The sequence below is a fragment of the Eptatretus burgeri genome, chromosome 3 (assembly GCF_056783735.1).
Source record: "Eptatretus burgeri isolate ZD-2024b chromosome 3, Ebu_testis_v1, whole genome shotgun sequence".
In the NCBI taxonomy this organism is placed as follows: domain Eukaryota; kingdom Metazoa; phylum Chordata; class Myxini; order Myxiniformes; family Myxinidae; genus Eptatretus; species Eptatretus burgeri.
In genome coordinates, this window is record NC_140963.1 from 60,937,812 (window position 1) to 60,959,657 (window position 21,846).

The 21,846-nt window shown below is 42.7% G+C and overlaps 1 protein-coding gene across 1 annotated transcript; it reads left to right on the plus strand.

Moving 5' to 3' along the window:
* Positions 1–2,054: 2,054 nt before the first annotated feature.
* Positions 2,055–21,813, plus strand: LOC147030023 (uncharacterized). Its single transcript, XM_085873692.1, has 5 exons — positions 2,055–2,280; positions 8,669–8,884; positions 13,415–13,524; positions 15,317–15,354; positions 15,520–21,813. Exons 1-5 carry the CDS (start codon positions 2,104–2,106, stop codon positions 15,648–15,650), a joined length of 672 nt encoding a protein of 223 aa, XP_085729818.1. The 5' UTR covers positions 2,055–2,103; the 3' UTR covers positions 15,651–21,813.
* The last annotated feature ends 33 nt before the right edge of the window (positions 21,814–21,846 follow it).

Here is a 21,846-nt window from a genome sequence, read left to right on the forward strand (position 1 = left end):
TATTTCATTAGTCTTTGTGTAGATAGCCCTTGGTCCCTTGTCAAGGGTTTGTTCAGTTGGCATGCGTTGGTTAGTTTGTGTTTCCCCAGTGGTATGTCTTCCCTTCGTTTCCTCCACGTTCTCCAATCGTCTCGTGTATTCGGGCTTGCGCAGTCCATCAGGCTTTGTGAGGTCAGGGAGAACATTAAAGACTCTGCTTTTCTTTTATTTTCAAGTTCTTCTTGTTTTATTCTTCACCCCTGATTTGAATGATGGCCATGTGTCCTTTGTGTAAGTTTGGAGAATATGAATACGTGTTATGGTTAAATCTGCCCTAATGTGCGTTTTCCTTTGTTGCTGATAAATACTTGCTTTTCAATGAATGCTTGCTCGTGTGAGTCTAATAAATAATTGTATGTTGTTATTTCCAATCTGTGTTGGTTGTAATTTCCTTTATATGTCCGACACAGTGCACAAGTATCGGTGAATGGCAGTTGTACCCCACCTGATTTGCTTATTAGCTGGTGCGGACTTGGCAGCTCCACTCGGCCACACCTGATATGGTAAGTTAACGCAATTATTAATCGAGGGCACGAAACTCGCTTGGTGGGGTCAATGTCAAGCAACCCGCCGGTGTGCGGAGTTATCCGCAACGACCTCAGGGCCGGGCGTTCAGGAAGGACCCGAGTGCTTCCCCTCGTGGCAAGCCCTGAACCCCGGATCTGTAACAATATATACATATATATATATATATATATATATATATATATATATATATATATATATATATATATATATGTACATGATTTTTCACCTTTCGAACCTGGCTACGACCTATTACTAGTTTTTGATGCCTCTTTTTTTGACGACCTCTAGGTTATAGATGCCTCTTACTAGTTTTTAAAAATCAACATGAACATCTGGATTAAAGTATATTAAATACAGAACTTCATGGAGTAACAGAATTTAAAATATCGATATTTTGCCCTCTTTTGAGACAAACTGAACGTCCACTGTCTGATGTTGCACCACCATTCCGCTATGGGTGGTATAAGTAGCTCAGAGCTTTTGGCTCTGAGTGAAACCAAGAGTGCAACACAATTAACCTTTTTTTAAATTCATGAAATAATTTAAATTGATAAATTAACTTAAACTTCCCATCACTGGGAACGAGCACTTTTGCCTGTATAGTGATATTCCTTGAAGCAAACGACACACAAACAATAACGAGAACAACTAATTATGATAAAAGATCCTTTTTTTTTGTGAGTTTCACATCATTTTACATCCTCATTGAGAATCACACATGGGCTGGCACCTGGCAGGATGGCCTAAAGGTAGGCACACTTGCCTCTAAGCCATCTAACCTGGGTTTGAATCCAGACAGAGCTATAAACTGTCATCCTGGTGTTTCACAGGCAGGGGGATTCATCAGTGTGTGTACTGTCACAAGGATATACTTTAATCTGGGTGTCCTGTTGGCCGGCATTAGTTGGTGAACTTGGTGAACGTTAATGATCCCACAGTCGGCGAACTATCACTGGCACCCAAAACAAATGACAAATTCCTGCCCAAACACTAGTCGAACGTCAGGTCTGGCCAGCTGGTTCGTGAAAGACTTGGGCCAAGCTTCCCATGGCCAATCCCACAACAACGTGGGAATTATTGTGGCTGAAGATGTGGACGTATATATATATATATATATATATATATATATATATATATATATATATATATATATATATATATATATATATATATATATATATTGTATGCTATTCCTCATCATCAATTTCCCATTTACCCAAACATTCCTCTCCCGAGGAATTGCTTTTCCATTGTTATTCCGAATTCCATCCTGGAGGATGTAAGAGATGAACAGCGATTGAAAACACCAGCGGCTCCAAGCAGCTGCCGCAGAAACCCAAACAGAATCTCGTGTCCAACGCAACAACTTGGCATCTGATCCATTTTTGTGGAACCACACCCTCAACATCTCAGCTGCTCCTTTTCCTGCAGAGATTTCTATCTTGCAGAGAGAGGTGGGACTTCATATATATATATATATATAAGGAAAAATTGTGTCCACAGGAGAGAGTTCGTTATTGGCAAATCTAATGTGTGATGGAGCCGCATACTCTGGTGGTGGTGATGACCTTCACTGTGGCCTTGATAGCCCCGGCCACAAGCTCGATGACCACAAGCTCGATGACCCCGACGCAAAAGAAGGTGATCTTGAATGAGCACAATGACAAACGGAGACATGTGGATCCACCCCCGGTGAAGACCCTGGCTCCACTGGTTAGTACATTTGCCGTGTGTTTCCGCTCTCCCAACAGCTTAATTATCCAAACTAATGATTTGTTCACCATCTTGATGCAAATCTTGTAAAAACAAGGGGAGCTTAAAAATTATTGGCAGCATTTAACAACAAAAAACAAAACTTTTCATCTGCTACTCAGGGAAATGCAGTAGTTCTTGGCTATATCTGGGCCGCTGATTTCAAATCTGTAGTCAGAATTTAGCCAGCACGTCATGTTTTTAAAAATTTGTACATGTATTAATGATACCCAGCGTGCTATATTAGATACTTTATTATTGCAGATCACTACATTGTACATCTAATATCAGTGCTTAGTAATTACTTTCACGCCACATTTAGATAACAATGATTGAGCTCGGTGTATATTGTGCAGTATACAAACCAAGAACATAAATAAGTCGCAGAAAAAGAAGTTAATAAAACATTCGAACATGGTAATGTTAGGAAGGGTGTAAACGTGATGGGGAAATCTTCCCCAATGAGAGCGATTCAGAAACAACACTTCAAGTTTACTCTCTTCCTTTCAATATAGTCAGCGTAGGCACTGATCAGAAGTGTATGAGACACTTGCTCTTGTGCAGCAAGAGACACTTGCCCGTTGTTGAAACCAGCAGTGATCTCCCATCATGTTTGGGTTGAACCAGCCTGGATACCTCGTTTCCATGACCGAAATGTCTTGGTGGAACCTTTTGCCATGCTCATCGCTTACCTCACCCAGATGAGATGGGAAGAAATCAAGATGAGAATGCAAGAAGTGTATTTTATGAGAAATCCTGCAGCCCATTTGCTGATAGGCCTTTAGCATGTTGTCCAATAATTCCACATATTGTTCAACTCTATGGTTCCCAAGAAAGTTCTGCACGACAAACACAGATGCTTCTCATGCTGCAAACTCAAGTGGGTTCAGTTTATTTTCGAACTCGGGATCACACATCAGTTCTCGGATCTGGGGCCCAACGAAAATGCCTGCTTTGAGTTTTGCAGCAGTTTTCTCTGCACCAAACTTCTCTCTGAGATATTGGATGCCATTACCGTCGAGATCCAATGCCTTTACAAAGTTTTTCATAAGCGTTAGTTAAAAAAAAATTAATGGCGTGTGAAAATTTTTACTTAAAAATTCATAGCTTGGTCAATTTTCATCCATTTTTAATAATTTAAAGTACATTCTAAAACTCTTTTTATGAGAAATAAGGTTCTACAACAGCTGTATTACTATAGTTGAAACAAAAAAAGACAAAAACATAACAATTTATGATCACTCAAAATCACCCAACAGGGCACGCCACTAAAATTGGACCAGAAGTATAACTCAAAATCTTGACGTGCTGAGAAAATTCTGACTTCAGATTCAGAATCAACATACTCGATTTGGTCTAGAACATGTGTTTCCACCACAGTAGCAAAATCTTTGTTGTCCAGTGATCTACCAATTACCTTTTAACGGCTTTGTCGTCATCTCGCTTCAATAAGATGGTCCCTCTTCATTTTCATGTCATGTTCATCCGAGTTAGCGATGAGGAGGAATAAGGGCCAAACCTTAATTTAAGAATGTCTTTTGAAACAGTATGGCTGACATCAGCTTTACGAGCTACCTTCTACAAGCTGCTGTTGCCTGTTGAAGCCTCTGCAGCACATCAGTAGTGGTACAGGACTGTCCCACACTTGTTGGTTCAGCCCTCTGTAAAATACCCCATATGTGACCATTATTTCCCATTTAAGTGAACATACAGAAGTATGTCCTGCTTATGAAATGTTCTTCCTGGGGTTACATAAACAGCGTTCAACTTTATGGTTAAATGTGTGACTTGTTGCTGCGTGTGTGTGTTTGTGTGTGTATATCATTGGCTGCTACCTCCGCATGTGGGTGGTTGCAGGAGGTGAAACGGAGACCTACCATCTCTCAAAGTATCTGCCTCGTGTGTGTGTGAAGCCTTTTCTTTGATTTTTATACAACCAGTAACAATTACACAGCTCCGTGCCAATTTCCACCAAATTTTTCATCCGTTCCAGGGGTATTCAGAGTCGGTTCCATACTGGCACAAAACACAACGAGAAGGGCACTCGGTAGGGCACAGACCTCCGCACGTAATGCCTGATCCAGGAGAACATATCAGGCCTAATACATTTTTGAAATATCATGCTATACAGTACTAGATCTTTGTTGGCCCTCTCTCTCAATGGTGAAGAATCACGTTGAATATTAAATAATTCTCGTATCCAGATCCGGATCTTCACCAAAATCGAATCAATTCGTCCTCGTCTCACACACCCAATCTGTTCACCAATTTTTGTCCGAATCCATCCATAACTTTTTGAGATATCCTGCCCAAAAAACGGACAAACAGACAGAAAGGGGTGAAAACATAACTTTCCTCAACATTCGGTGGTGGAGGGAGTAACCTCATCCCCATGAGGGTGAGGTTTCCTCTGTAAGTGGGTCATCATAGCAGTAGGAACAGCATGGAGTGGATGTTTGTCGTTCAATTAAAATAAGAGAATTCCCTGTATGTGTGTGCAGTACATCCGATCATTACAAGGGTGGCCTGAGAGTCCCTTTACCCCTGATAAATTCCTCGCACCTCCATTCCCCTCCACTCTCCCCCACCGTGGTAAACGGCAACACTGACCCAGGAGAATGATGGAGCACAAACAGATACAATTACTGTTTAATTATTGTAAGTACTGCACAAGAGAGCTGGTAGGATGGCCAATAGGAACACACGCTCACTCGAAGCTGTCTCGCCTGGGTTAGAATCCCGACCCAGCTATAAACTGTCATCTCGGTGTTTCACAGGCAAGGTGATTCCAGCAGTGTGTGTTTGTCGTCTCTCGGATGGACGTTAAACTCGGAGTCTCATCTGCTGGCATAGGTTGTGGACGTTAAAGACCTCACGGGTGTCCTTCGTGAAATGCAGACGAGCTATCGCTGGCACGCTGAAGAAATTTCTGCCCGAACTACTGCTGTGTAGGCAATGGAAAATCACGCAGTGTAACTCTTTCCAATATTAAACTGCTTCAGCAGCATCGAACTCATTGTAACAAAGTGTGGTACATCAGAATCAGAAGTTCTAAATCGAAACAAAAGTCAAAGTTGAACCAGCCTAGTTGTTTTCCATGAACGTTACCCTTGGAACAGGTCAGGTATGGGAGCATGCGCCAGAGCAGCGCATCGCTGCGTCCACTTTCTGCTAGTACTCCAGCGGCCTCCGTCTGGCCATCCCCCAGGCAGATGCCAGGCCCATCCCCATCTCCTTGAGATGATGGTCAACCTGCTGCAACCACGAGGAACGTGGTCGGCCCAATGGCCTCCTCCACTCACGAGACTCCCTCGCTGAGAGAATCTGGTGAGCAGGATCAGCATCAGGAAAATGAGCCACATGTCCATACAGCCGCAGCTGATGCTCACGGACTATGCAGGTAACAAATCTCATCCGAGTCTCTCTCAGCAACCGCTCGTTGGACACAAAGTCCGACCAGCGATAGCCAAGGATTCTCCGAAGACACCTGGTACCAAAGGAATTAAGTCTCCATCTCAGATCCTTGGTCAGAGTCCAAGTCTCGCATCCGTAGAGCAAGACTGGAAGCACCAAGGACCTGAAGACTCGGACTTTCGTCCTCTCGCACACGTACCGGCAGCGCCACACCCCATGATCCAGTGAATCCATGACTCCCCAGGCCCAACCCAGACATCTATTGACCTCTGACTCACAGCCAGCAGAGACATGAATATCACTGCCAAGGTAAGTGAATCTCTCCACGACCTCAACATCCTCACCTTGGAACGTCATTTACCATAACCTTAGGCCAAAAAAAAAAATGTTGCATTGGCGTAACCCGCCCGACCCTAAAAATTCCGCCGACCCTACGGTTTTTTTAATCGATATCAAGTATCTTGTTGATTGCGATCGCGATCGCAAAAACCCGGAAGTGTTTCGGACAGAACCCGCTGCACGCTGCGCTATGCATATGTCATAGTTTAGCTCGCTGCGTGTGTGTGTGTGTGTGTGTGTGTGTGTGTGTGTGTGTGTGTGTGTGTGTGTGTGTGTGTGTGTGTGTGTGTGTGTGTGTGTGTGTGTGTGTGCGAAACGGCTCTGCATATCATCTGTACGAGGGAGAGATATTGCGCCTCACTCGATCAGTACGTCGTCTGTTGTTTCCAACATGGCCGCGTACTCTATCAAGATTACTGGCATGCTTGGGCCTAAAAAACTGTTCAGCGTCTTACGAAAATGCGACAAAGATGCGAGGCTTGGAGATATCATTCAGGGAATTGCAGACGTAAATTGTGACACTGCTCCAATACTTTCCTCCGTGCAAGCCTCTAGCAGTGATGGAGGGTCCTTTTCGGACGTTTTGGCGGCGGAAAAGGTGTCTATCTTAGACGACTTCGGTTATCGCTTCGTCGTGGGTTACTTCAGCCACAGGCTCAGCGATGATTCGGCATCTACGTCTGAGGCTGAGCTGCCCAAGAATGCCTTTGAAATCCTCATGGCTGCAGGCGCAAGGCGAGGAAGATTTGATGTTTCGGGACTGAAAAAGAATTGTAGTTCTGGCATGCCACAGGCACAGGGACTAAATGCAAAGGACCAATTGTTCAATAGCATCATACTATTGCTGGACAAAGAAGCAGTCTGGTTCAAATCAGGAAATCAGAATGAAGCTGAATTCATTGTCAAGGTAAGAATGAAACTGAAGTGAAAGACATTAGATTTCAACTTTAGACCTTTATTATTAAGTAGCGATCCAAGTAAATACTCAAGACTCTGGATTTAATTTCACAGCTAGGTCTATACAGGCTAGTCAGGAATGAATGACATTTTCACTTTTTAATCTGATTTGTCTAAAAAATGAAATATTGCGGTGAAGTTGAGAAATTTTATACATAGAAATGGTTTTACTCTCTAGAATAGGCTAGTACTATTTTTATTTATCTATAATATTTTCTCTCTTTTTGGTGGTGGGGGGGAGGGGTACCATTTTTATTTTACAGATCTAGCCTACTCACAATATTACGAGGTCTGTATTTAGACTCAGATGAAATTTCGGAAAGACTTTCAATCCATATATACCCTGCAATAAAATTGGAGGGGCAGAGTGTTGTTCGTGAACAATGCTCTGCCCCTCCAATGCTTTGTCTACCATGTACGACAGTACGCCACTGGCTGTTGTAAAAACTACAGTCAACCTTGTCTAAGTCGAATCTGTTAGGACTGAAGAAATAGCTTAGATTTAAAGGTGTAAAAACAAAAGAATATAAAGAGAAGAGAACTTGATAAGATCTTTGACTTAGGCGATTATTCGACTTATGCAAGTTCGATTTAGGCAAGGTTCACTGTACTAGTTTTTTTTTGAGTGGGGGGGGGGGGGGTCGCCGACAAAAAGGGGGGGTACTCGAGCCGAGGGAGATTTTGGGAGGGATTTATTTAAAAAAAAAAAATCCCTACCTACCTACCCTATTTTTCAGTGACCCGTTACGCCAATGCAACATTTTTTTTTTTGGCCTTACCCTGGGTTCCTGTGTAGAACTCTGATGCTCTCCATCACTTCCCTGGGCACTCTGGGGACAGTGACGTCACAACAATGGCACCACCTTTCTCAACACACTCAACAGGGCATTTCCTAAGGACGAATTTCCTCCTCCTCATTGATGCCAACCGCGGGGATTGTCCATCCTCTGTCCTTCTAAATGACGAACATCAAGCAAGGAAGCAACACACATTATTTTAAAGTATTTGGTATGACTCAGCCAGGGTTTGAACCACTGACCTCCCAGAATCGAGGCAGACGCTCTTGGCCTAACACCACCGAGTCTGATTAAAATAGGTCATGTTGGTATTATCCTCCTTCTCCGACTATTCATTTACAATTGGTCACTGGCTTTGACGCCAACACCAATTTTCATTGCGGATTCACCTTTGGTTTCAACAAGCTACGTATATTGAACAAAACAGTTTCAAATGAAGCATCTCGCCGCCCATTAGAGTATTTAAATTGCATCAGATGTGGAAATAAATGTGACTTGTTGGTTCCAGCTTGCCAGCTCGATGACAGAAGACGCCATTTGCATTTTCCCTTGCGGGCATGGACAGCTTGCTCGTTTTGAGAAATAAGACAATTGTGTGATTTAAAATTATACATTGGGAATAGTATGGAAATATTTTTGAAGAAAATGTAAGTTCTACTTTGTTGGGAATGGTTTGTGATTATTTTGGGGGAGATGGTGAGTGCTGTTACATGGGATATGTTGGGGGATTATTTTTGGAGACTGGGTAAGAAATTATCCATTTGGAATGACTTGGAATTTTTGTTTGAGATCGGATGATATTCCATTGGAAATTATGTGGATAAATTTTTTTTTTGGTGCAGGAATGGTGCAATAAAATGGAGACTTTGGCATGGCATTACAGCAAGCTGTGCAGATGGGAACACAGCAAACACAAAGACGTTGGAGAGAACCTGTACCTAAGCACGGGACCTCTTCAACCCAAGCATGTGGTGGAGGAATGGAACAATGAGCATAAGAACTACAACTACCACAACAACTCGTGCAACAAGGGCAAGTTGTGTGGACATTACACGCAGGTATTGACATAGGCAAGTGATCATGCTCTGTATCTATAGGTACATCAATCTATCTATCTCTGCTTGGTTGGGTGCATGACCTTTGGACAAAACAATGATTGTGGTCCTGCCATCCATCGTGGTTGTGGACTTAAAGGTACAAAACTTTCTTGACAGACGGTTCTCAGTTGATCATTCATTGAACTCGGCACTCAATAGGCTGCAGGAATTCTGAAGATATCTCTAGACTCAATGGATTATTTTTTTTGGTGAGGCAACTCCAATTTAAGATGTCTTTACTATTACGAGGAAATCCACTCTTCATTCTTCTTTTATATCTACTTCACACTCGCCTCTGAGCCATCGAGCCAGGGTTTGAATCTCAGCCCAGCTACAAACTGTCATCCCAGTATCTCCCAGGCAGGGTGAGGCATCAATGCCTGTGCCGTCCCTCTGATGGACGTTAAGCTGGGCAACCCGTCTGCCAGCATTAGTAGGTGGACGTTAAAGACCCGACGCTGTCTTTCATGAAGAGAAGGTGAGCTATCGCCTGGCACTTTGGACATATTCCAAATCTCTGCCCTAACCTATGGAGGGTGTTACATCAGCGGCACAGCCGCACTCTCAGCCAATGATGCCACTCACGGCCATCTGCTGCATATCGAAGAAGAAGAAGAAGAAGAAGAAGAAGAAGAAGAAGAAGAAGAAGAAGAAGAAGAAGAAGAAGAAGAAGAAGAAGAAGAAGAAGAGAAAGATCTATCTATTTCTTTGATTGGATTCCTTCTGAATGCACCTTTGGCTGTGGACCCACCCTGAGGAGAGATTTTGGGGTTGAAGGGTTGCAGCCATACACCTTCAGAGGTACGAGGATTGCATGGTTGAAAAGTTGATGACAGATGGTGTGCAGCTGATGTTGAATCAGCCAGTCATTAAGTTGAAGGAATTATTTTATAAGGAATTATTTTATAAGGAATTATTTTTGATCTCTTGACCAAAAAGAGTAAAGTGTAATTTCAAGGGAGTTAAACAGAAATCTACAACTGTCTGAAACTTGGAGAACCATAAATCCACCATCTAACTTGAAATATTTTTTCTGTATGCATTACTTTTCATCATCAATAAATTGACCACTTCCGGTTCCGGGTCTGTGCATAGACATTGGGTTGTGTCGTTCCTCCTTCCAGTTCATCAAAGCAAAGTTTTCGGTACCAGATCCATCGCATCTTTGGTGTCTTTTTGTCCCTCCATTGCTGTTTGTGTTTTCATACAATTTTCCAGATTTAACAGGACCTTGTTTTGGTGTATTGTCAAATTTGTCTCCCAACGATTGGCTGGCCCAATGAGGCACTTGCATTTGGGTAAATGGGGCACTTGCTTCGGTGCACGGAGGCAGCAGGTAATAGGAATTGGGGGCTCGTCTGGGATCTCAACCCATAAAGTAATGTGGATTCTGGTCTGGGATGAACCCTTAAAAATAATTGGGGGCTCAGCCGGATTCTGGCCGCATACTCGTTCACATTGTGGTCTGCAAAGTTTAACAGGTGAAAGCAGTCAGTGTACGACACAAAATGGAAGGATATTTAATAAGCAATTTATTAATCCTGACTGTCTACTTTTCAAACACAAATACCATTTAATAAGATTCCATCACAATGATTTTAACAGAAACACTCAATGATTTTGAAACTCCCCAAAAGTTACACATGCCATGCTATATTGCCTTTAAAAAAAACTCCCCCAAATTACACATGACAGGTTTCAATGCAGTTTTGATTTAACTCATGACCTTCAAGTTGGCAACTTATGTCATGCACCCAGTTCTTAATAATAAGACCCCAGCAGGGCACGAAATTTGATGTTGAAGTCGGATTTGTTCATGTTTCGAAGCAGGCTCTATTACCCCGATAAGTGTGTGAGTGCACACAAAGTGATGTCCGACTGGCTAGTCACATTGCGAGTCCACAGAGGGTGATCTACCACCGAAGCAATCAGATGAACCCGAGTCCACCATTCGGCTTTACGCACCACGATGCACAACAGCAGTGCCGAGGAATGAGAAAAGAAGAACTTGCCTTTTGCTTCTTCGATATGCCCAGAGTGGATTTGTTTGCTTGAATGTCGGCTATGCAACACCAGCAGTATTTTCATCTGCTTGGATGTCATCTCCACGACACCAGCAGGATAATATGGGTTTGTCGAGAACCCGACCAGCCAGCATCTGCTGAAATGCAGCTGGTTCAAAAGTTGGGGCTGTTTGTTAACATACCATGTGGTTAACATGCAACCCTCTCAACACCCTCATTGCTGTGTTGAGCCCGGTTTGTAAAATATACTTCAGCTTGGACGTGCCACACACTCAGCTGGCTTCTCTCTGGTTACATTGTGTTCTCTTCCTGCCTAATATGGCTCAGTGTTGCCTTTTTTTGGATTGTACAAGGTCACTCCAAAACCTGACGTCGAGATGCCTGCCTTGGATTGGCTTTGATGATGTGTGTTCATGGCTTTCATCAGCATTTCCCCTAACAATTCCTCCCCGCCCAGTTCGTCATTCCTTTTAACTTAGCCACCCCAAAATTCCTTTAACGCAGCCCAGTCTCACTTGGCAGGCATGGATGTCGAAGGCTGCCAGAACACGGGGTGAGTGCCTGCTTTTTCCCCACAGTAAAAACTTTTTTTTGCAGTTCACATCAAATTTTTCCTTTTCTCCAATGGCCTCATCTCAGATCATCAATTATGATTCAGACCAGGTCACTCTACCTTGGACATGCTGCTTCTACAGTACTCACCCAACAATGGATGGAGGCCCTCAGTGTCAGACATGACATCAGGGCCGTCTCTCCAAACATATTTTGAGCATTCGATACAGTCTGGTATCCTGTCTTGCTCTCAAAACTCTCTGCCCATGGCATCCAAGGCCAAATCCACACATGGCTTACTGACTTGCTCCACTTTCGTAGCCAATGCATGGCTCTCAGTGGAATCCTTTAATCTCCTCTCCCTGTCAAGGCTGGAGTGCCCCAAGGCAGTGTTCTAGGCCCAGTCCTATTCCGAATCTCCATACATGATCTCTCTGACTCTGGAAAATCCCTTTTATCACTTTGCTGATGACTTTGCTCTGCTGTAACATCTCTCATTCTTTCGATAGCCAGGCAGGCTGCAGCTTCTTCCCTCTTTTCAGACCTTGACACATATCACAAGCTGATCAAACTCTTGGAATATGTACTTCAATCCTGACAAATGTCACACTCTAATTCTGCGTCTCCAAAAGGACTGTCTGACAAACCCTCCCATCTACTTTCCTAACAATCCTCTTGAATATTTTTAGTTATTCAAACTCTTGGGCCTCACTATCAGCCATGATATTCCATGCACAAACTACATTTCTAAGTGACACTTCAAAGCCAGACTTAGCATGCTCCATCATGCAAGGTCCTTCCTTGGCAGAAATGAACTCTTATCGACCTGCAGGGTCTTCATCCGCAGCTTGCTGGAGTATTCCTCCCCCCTCTGGGCTGTCACTTCTGCATGAGACCATGCTCAGCTTGATGCCATGGAAACTAAGGTCTTCACGATCGTTGGAATCTCATGCAATGAAGCAGAGTCTATGGATGGGGCTCTCACTTTCACGTCACAAACAGGTTGGTGGTTTTTGTCTTCTACCACTTCTGTCTTGCACCCTCTGCCCTTTCTGTGCTGTGCCTCACCCATCCCCACCCCCAGGTTTCTGCAGTGTGCACACGGTCTGTCAGCAACCCCCTTCTGGTGAAACTCTCAAAATCCAGAATCACTGATCGCCTACATTCATTTGGTCCTCTTTTTTTTCCCAGCTGTGGAAACAACTTCTGCATTCTCTTCAATCTTATTCTTCCATCAAGGACATCTTTTCACTCCCATCTCAGAACACCCCCCATTAAAAACCATGATCTTTTCTTCCCTCATTAACCCACCCCAAATCCACCTCCTTCCAAATTTCCAGTATTTCCTTCCTGAGAATTTGTTTCTTCCGAACAATCTTGTCCACCCCTTGTGTTGTCCCCGAACCCTCATTCTTTTCCACATCCCTTATTTCTCTACATCTCCCTTTTTTTTGTCCCTCATCCCTGCCCCCTCCTGTCTTTTTCTGCTGTTCCTTTTGTTTTGTTACCTTCGGATCGGTTCAGTGTTCTAGCTCCTCCACAAGCCTTGACATTGTACACAATTTAAAAAAAAATAATTTGGGAACTCTCATTCAAACATTGTATCTGCAACACACAGCATGTTCACGGTGATGATGTGATTACACAGTCGTTTTTTACAAAGTGCATGTATTTCATTTTAGTACAAAAGTAGAAGCTCTTAAAATGAGCAACAAAATGTAATTGAGGCAAAATATAGCACAACTCACAGCACACTTTTCTAATCACATCAGCCAAACTATCTTGTGAGCTCTCAATGACCTTCAGGGGCAAAGTATGTATCCTAATGGAATAGTTTCAATGATGTAGCATTTTCAGTGATGTTCATTGAAAAAGAATGTTTAACATGCCAGCATCTCATGCTTGCCTCCCCCAGATCGTTTGGGCAAAAACAAAGCAACTTGGTTGTGCTGCACATTTTTGTGCCAACATAACAGGACTGGAATACAAGAACATCACACTTGTGGTGTGCAACTATAAACCAAGGTAATTCAACTGAAAGAGTACAGTAACAACACCGATGCAGTTCACCGTACGAACTGCAAAGGTAGGGGAAGCCTACGAATGACCCCTGACCCACGCTGTACTTAATGCGTGGAGCGAACTAGTCCACGTATTTCATCCGGATCCGTGTTTTCGGTTCGTAAGTCGGAGACTCACTGTGATATTAGGAGTTCCCTTACAAGGAACATCAAGATGTGAAGAGGTATTAGGCCCATCGATGCCTGTGCTATTATTACAAACCTGTGATTGTCCGTGCTCTGTCATTTTTTAATGTGCTGAGCATCGAGCAACGAAACAGCACGTTCAATTTTTAAAGTCTTTCGTATGACTCAATCATGGTTCGAACCGCTGACCTCCCAGAGTCAGAGCGGACATTCTAACCATTATGCCACTGAGGCTGGTGAATGAGGGGGCAACTGCACATGCATTGGTAACTCCAGGCCTACCTGTAATCGGTAACTAAACTTCAGGTGCCAAGAATACCTTTGAGGTGAATTCCTGTAATGGGATTGAAAATTCTTCATAAGGAGCCAATGCTATGGTACTCTTGATGTTATTAATTCAGGCTGATGCTGTGACGTAAAGAGAAAACAATTTGTCGAGTTCAAGATCAATAATCAGAACGTCCGAATTCAGTGATGCCACCGAAGATCTTGCACCCAACCTATCCAACTATCTCCACCTTATTCTTTCGTACGCGCTGCCCAATGTATTTTGCGTCTTTCTCACTCGAGACGGTAGAGAAAGGTATGTCCAGCCTTGTGAGTGCATCGATGACGGCCAAAATGGCATTCGTGCCGGTATTCTCAAATCCTGCTCGACTGCTCGCTTCAATCTGGTGTTCTGTTCTGCTTGTCAAGCTCACAGCCTATGGCATACAAGGCCATTTTCATGCCTGGCTTTCAGACCTCTCGCACTCGTGGTCAACACATTGCTCCCAACACAATGTTTTCTTTTCCTCTTCCATTGGAGGCTGGAGTGCTGTAAGGCAGTATTAGCCCCAGTTTTCTTCCATATATATATATATATATATATATATATATATATATATATATATATATATATATATATATATATATATATATATATATATATATATATATATAAGCTCCCCAAATGCTCTGAAAACCCTCCCTTCCTTTTTATATATATATAACTCCACATTATACCAACTCCATACTGGAAAATGTCATCATCTCAGCCTCATTCTGGAAGGCTCAGGAACACATTTATCCATTTCCACAATCAGTCATTGGAAGAGGTTCATCGTCTTGAATATCTCAGCCTCACTATCATCCCGAACAATATATCACAGCTGATCTCCAAAACTAGCCACACACTGGGAATCGTCTATCATCCCATCAAAAAACATACAGAATTACTCAAAGCACACAAGGCCTTTGGCTGTAGCTAAATGGATTGCTGCTCTCTCCTATGGGATGGCATCCGAACAGTCTGTGCTGGAATCTGTGAAATCTAAAGCTCTCAAAATTACTGACATCTCCAGAAATGAGGTAGAAGTACAAGAGCTGTTGCTCTCACATTGCTGACAGGTTGGTTGACAAGACAAGAACTCATGTATTGTTGACAAGACCTCTCATTCTTAAACGAGCTGATATTTTGTGTACAATAAAAACTAAAAAAAATTCAACATTATCTAAAATGGGATAATGTAACATATTGCTATTTTCTTTTGATCATATTGCTATTATATTTTGCTCTGATCATATTGCTATTTTTTACTTTCTTAACACTCCCTTTTTTTTTCTTTTAGTGGAAATATTATTGGCATGAAGCCGTACGAGGCAAGTGGTAAGTTCAACATGGAACTCCAACAAATACACTCAGCTCACCACATGGCATTCCTCATTGGGTCAGGTTAAAATGTTAAATGATGGTATCATTCACAGGATAAGGTGTGAGATCTTGAGTTTCTGTCCTACAGAAGAAGAAAGTGATTCATTTTGTTTCTCCCAGAACTTGCTTCAGAGAGCGAGACATCCTTGGACATGACACAGCTCAATGCATATGGATTGGCAGCGCAGTATCGTGCGGCAGCCCCATTTCTATATGTCCTGCTCACTCTGCTCTGCACAATGTTTTTATGAGTTTGGCAAAACAAGTCAGTCATTTTAACCCATCCTACTGTATTATTATTGTCATTATTATTATTATTATTATTATTATTATTATTATTATTATTATTATCCTTAACCCAAAGTGTTAAGTATGAAAACATTGGCCGTTTTTAAGTTTATAGGTTCAAATCCAGCTGAATATTTCATGTCACAACTCTGCAAAACCTCAGAGTTAGAGCTGATAGGAGCACAGCTGTAACGTTGGTACTGTACATTCCTATTGCCTCAAGTGAGCACATTACAGAGGTCAAAACCGAGGCGACAAATCGATCGATACCTAAACACCAAGCTGTGGTATGATGGTCAACAGGCCAGTTGTAAAGGAACAAATACCGTGAAGTGGTCTGAATAACATTTTGATTTACCATACTCTTTACAGAGCATTTGTGCTGCTGAAGCAGTTTCTTGGCAATTGTTTTACTAGTCCTGCAGCGTAGTCTGATATTTCAGATCAATTGTTCAAATTTGCATAAAAGCACCAAAGTTGGTACACATGTAGAATAATGTATTCCGAACAATTCTAGATATGGAGCCACCCGAGATTGTGCCTTGGTCAGCTTCGGTGACTATTTTCCAAAATGGTCGCCATTCTACTTTAGCCACATTGGCTATATGCTCTTATTTTCTTATTGTATTGGTGGTAGATAAAAGGAAAGTGTAAAATTCAGTAAATTGACCATGAAAAAGCATATTCAAATATTATGAGCCAGTATTTTCGGTAAAAAGCCATTATTTGATTTGTAAATTGCTGCTCTCCTGAAACTTTTCGCTAAAAAGTACCCATTATTTCCTGGAGAACAAGAGTCATGATATTAATCACATTCAATGGGTTTGGAATCAACAAAAATTGCATTATAGATTACATACTTTACTCTATTTTGAAAAGGAAACTGATAATCGTGATAATGACAAACTCAGAAAATGTAGTCAAATTATTGCACACTTCACTTTGAAGCGGCTACGGTTTACTGTCGATTACCATTCTACCAGGACACATGGTACATGCATACATCAGTCTAGTACAATATGAGTTTCTGAGCTTAAGTGTACTGGCTCTGGATCAAGAAGTCAACACTTTTACAAGCAATGCGACTTTGCATTTGCACATTCTAAGCTCGGCCGATATCTCAGTCTGTGTCTACTGCGTCTGTCTACTGGCATTCTCCTTCACAAGCACACAGTCCAGTGCATTGCAGATTAGCCTTCTTGCATTTGCAGCGGTTTCTACAGCCTTTTTTGCAGCCGCACGACACCAGCTCGAAACAGCTTTTTGAAGCCTTAGGGAGTGTGGTCCAGAGCGGTTTGTAGGACCCATCCTCTGTTTGCCGCCAGCCCCAGCTTGTTGGTGATGGAAGCACGGGTTGAGGGACCAAGACCTGCCCCCAGACATAGCCACCCTGGAAGACTGATCTCTTCACATGCTGTTCCAAAGCATCGTAGGTAGGTGGGATGCACTGGATGGAGTTCCTCTTGGCGAAGAGTTTCTTTCTGGCCTCGTTGACGTCCATATATGGACTGTTGCGGTCATAGAGGAGCACCACAAACCTTTCAATGCAGTGTATTGTGTCATTCTGGATGTTGACTGGTGTGGTGGTCAGGGTCACAAGAGAATCTGTCAGTTCTGGAAACGAGTTCCATGTGACCCAGGCAGATTTCTTCCCATGCCCCACGAATAGTGATACCGTGTCACATTCGGTCATGGCGTGGAAGACAGGGAGGGCACGTGCCTTCTGTGGACCAAGGGAGGCAGCTATTTCATGGGCAGGGATGTAGCGGTAGTTCTTGCCTGTCCCAAAGGCAATCCAGAGTTCATCCACGCATGGTAGTGCCTGGGCTACCATCACCGCCAAGACGACAACGTCGGTGTCTACGGTTCGAACTTGAATCCGACGGTGGTCATGTTCTGCAGCATGGGCCACATGTAGCATGATGCGAAAATGGATTTTCCCATAAAAGTGACCATTTTTCCCCAATACAATGGTTGGAAATATAATAACTCAACACAAATGACATTTGTATTGTTTTCCTTTGTAAATGCACATCACATGGAGTATTTATCACCTCTGAGAAACCTACAAAGAGAATAACAATGACAGATATCCCATGTTGTTAAAGTAGAATGGCGGCCATTTTGGAAAATGGCCGCCAAAGATGACCAAGGCAAAATCTCGAGTGGCTCCATATCCAGAATTGTTCAGAATACATTAGTCAACATATGTACCAATTTTGGTGCTTTTATGAAAAGTCAAACAATTGGTTTGCTTTGCTGCAGTACTATACTGTGTGGATGATATATATATATATATATATATATATATATATATATATATATATATATATATATATATATATATATATATATATATATATATATATATATATATATATAATTATATATATATATATATTGTTGCGGAAATGGCCCTTAGTATGTTATTAAATATAGGATTAGCCCAGATCCCCCATTAAATGGATGTTTAGCCAGGTTGTTCGGTAAATGGGTGTTACATGTGTGTCGGGAGGTGTTTATTGTTTCTTGTATTGTAAGAGGCTGTTTATTGTTCGTACAGTGGTGGTGGACCGAGAGGTTCTTCTTCTTCCTTTCCCATCTCCGGACAATAGGCCCCGCCCAGTGCTCTGAGAGGGGGAGCGGCCCAGAGAAGGAAGTGAAACTGAAGGGAGGAGCCAGTGGGCTTTGAGGCGAGCGAGCGCCGAGAAGAGAAGGTGGAACTGAGAGCAACGAGGTCAGTCTGCGATCGGCAGAAAGTGAAACAGAGAGGCGACGAGAGCCGAGAAAGAGGAAGTGAAACTGCAGTCGGCCGAGAGGCGAGGGGGAAACTGAGCGCGCCGAGTCTGCCATTTCGGCAGTGGGAGAGGCTGCCTGCACGTCGAGTCGGCGATCGATTTTTATGAGGAGGTCCTCGACACGTTTGTCGATCCGCCTACCGGAGCCCAACACCTCGATTTGGCCTTGTCTGGTGAACAGGCCAGGCCTGGACTTGTATGCTGGACCTTGTGAAAAGCCAGCTGGAGCATACCACCGTGGATCTTTCGCTCTGGTGCAGTCGACCTCGCGGGGTCTGAACGCACCGAGGCTGCGTGCGTGAGGGCTGCGACACATGGACGAGCGCCATTTTGTCACGCGGCGTGTTTGAGCTTGGGTGCTCGAATCCGTGGACATCGGCTCGTCACGAGCCACATTCGGGCCTTTGACACTTTCCTCTCGTCCATGAAACATCACCAAGTACTCTGTGTCTTGTCTGCATGCTGTCCATGTCTTGTCTGCATGCTGTCCATGTCTTGTCTGCATGTTGTTTAAGGTTTATCTCGTTAGGGTCCCCTTCTAAACCCGTAACAATATATATATATATATATATATATATATATATATATATATATATATATATATATATATATATATATATATATATATATATATATATATATATCAATTGGTCTGCAATAAATTGTGTTCAGTTCCCTTGCCTACTTGTGTTGATGCTTGTGGGAAGATGGTATACTTGCGTGGCTCAATACATGGTAATGTATTTCATTATGAAAACACAAACTGTGATTTTGAAGATTATTGAATTACATAACCAAACATTTTCCTTTATATCTTTCAACCGATCCGATGTACCATACGCTGTGTTCCAGAGCATTATTCTGCCGAAGAAGTTTCGAGGCCAGGTTCATGCTGGGCGTTTTGCCATCCCTCTCCCAGCAGTAGTTAGGACAGGAATTTGGAATTTGTTCATGGTGCCGGCACCCATTTGGAATTTGAATCCAGGAATTTCAATAGCTCATTTACTCTTCACGAAGGACACCATGGGATCTTTCATTTCCACCAACTAATGCTGGTCGATTGGATGTCTCGTCTCAAGTGCAAAGTCTATCCGAGGGACGGCACACACATTGATGAATCACCCTGCCCGTGAAACACCAGGATGATAGTTTTTAGCTGGATCGGGATTCTAACGCAGGATGGATGACTTCGAGGCGAGTGTGTATACCACTCGGGCCAAGGCCACCCTGCCAGCCAGAATATTTATCCCACTTGGGTCCAATGTTCAATTTACCTTGATATATATAAGTTTATGTTTTAATACTATTTACATAAAAATAATTAAAATAAAAATGGCATTTCAACAAAAAAATTTTTGAATATTTTTATCAATAATAAACTACACATTCGTCTGTACACCATTGTAACGTAACGTGAGATGAAAATGAAATAATTTGAAGGTCCTTAAGGAAGTTGGGCAAGGACTTTGCCCTCAAGGACAAAAAGAAAGTTAGAATCTATGGCTCAATTAATCACTTTCCCCCACCATTGTTCTCAATACAATGCATGCACGTCATGAAACAATCCACCCCACCCTTCCTTCCCCGATGCAAGGAAAAATGTTGTACCTTGTGACTTGACCGATGCAGATCGCAGATAACCGCCACACAAGTCCAACAGAATTTCGGAGATGAATCAACAAACTTGTGCTTGGTTCGAAACAAAACTGCTTTTACCCATTGTTTCGTTTTTTTGTTTGTTTTTTAATTACAAGTGACAAATAGATCATAAATAAATAATTCTACGAAAACATGTGAACAATCAAAAAAGTAGACGTCATGCATCAGCAAAAGTGAAATGTGGAAAACCCGCCCTTCTTATTCCCTGGCACACGACAATAGAAGCCCAGTAAGATCACCGCACAGGTACGCAGTTGTTAACCATGGGGCAATCGATTATAATACAAGAAGCACACCTAGCTTGCAATAAAGTCCTGAAGGGATGTGTGTTTGTTACAGCCAAAGACATCACAAACATGATCAAAGTGTACTGCAATGGCACAATAATCTTGACCTCAATAAAGAGATAAGAGATGGAACGCAACCTGCCACTCGATGTCACGAGAGCTCTTACAGTGGGCATGTTGGGAACCAGACAGTTTACTTATTCTTTTTTTTCGCATGGAAGAGAAGCGATGTCGGTAGGGATGGAGGATGACAGTGACTGGTAGGGACGTCCAAATGAACTGTCTCAAGAAGTCAGTCATACAAATGGGAGAACAGGAAAAGAAAGGAAGAAAGAGAGCAAAGGGAAGGAAACTTAGTGATCAGCAAGTATGAAGGGTTGGTTGGGGGTTGGAGGACAGTTAATGGGGCTAACTTGGAGGGTGATTCCATTATCAATTACGAGATCAACTGAAGTTCATTTTAGCCTGAAACGTGACATCTTCGATGACATATTTCCTCCTTTATGGAGTACTGCTCTCCCCTTTGGACTGCCCCCATTGCTTACACCTTGCCCTTCTTGATGCCGTGGAAAGCAAGGCCCTCAAAATTATTGTGATCACACATGACAAAGCGGGGCATCTCGGCCTGTTACTCAAATTGCAAGCAGGTTGGTGGCATCACTGTATCCTACCGCCTCCTTTTTGGTCTTGCACCCCATGCCCTCTCTTAGCTCTGTCCCTTCCTGGTGGTTTCTGCAGGGTGCACACAGTCTGCCAGTAACCTTCTTATTGTTAAACTCTCAAAATCCAGGCTCACTGCTCACATCCACTCCCAAAATCCAGGCTCACTGCTCACCTGCACTCCCAAAATCCAGGCTCACTGTTCACATCCACTCCCAAAATCCAGGCTCACTGCTCACCTCCACTCCTTAAATCCAGGCTCACTGCTCACCTCCATTCATTTGTTCCTCTTTTCTCTCACCTGTGGAACCAACTTTCCCAGTTTGTTCAGTTCAATTCTTCCCTCCAAGGTTTCAAGGCAAAACTGTTCATCCCCCAACCATACTCATGATCTCTTCTACCCCCAAATGACCATATTACCAAGCACTCCATTTTCCTTGGTTATTGTGATCTTTTTTTTTTCTCCTCTCCCTCATTTATTTTCATTTCTTAGTTATTGGTTGGTTTGTTCCTTTTCTGTTTCATCTCTACTTTCCCCTTCCTCCTCTTGCTGTGTTTCCGCTTGTGTACAGCTTACTCACCCCCATTTGTCCTTTGACGATCACCTTTATGAGGAACATTTTGTGTTGCATAGGCCTCATTCATTTTAGATGATTTAGAAATACTTGTGTCAAAGAATAGGAAGATGAAAAGATAGAAGAAGAAAAAACAAACACAACAAAAACTTGGTCATTGGGTTTTTTTAATTACTACAA

Bases quoted from the DNA above. Each gene is read 5' to 3' on its own strand.
- LOC147030023 (XM_085873692.1), top strand. From the start codon at position 2,104: ATGGAGCCGCATACTCTGGTGGTGGTGATGACCTTCACTGTGGCCTTG. The intron at 13,525-15,316 runs GTAATTCAACTG...TTTTTCTTTTAG, and splicing joins GTGTGCAACTATAAACCAAG to TGGAAATATTATTGGCATGA. The intron at 15,355-15,519 runs GTAAGTTCAACA...TGTTTCTCCCAG, and splicing joins GAAGCCGTACGAGGCAAGTG to AACTTGCTTCAGAGAGCGAG.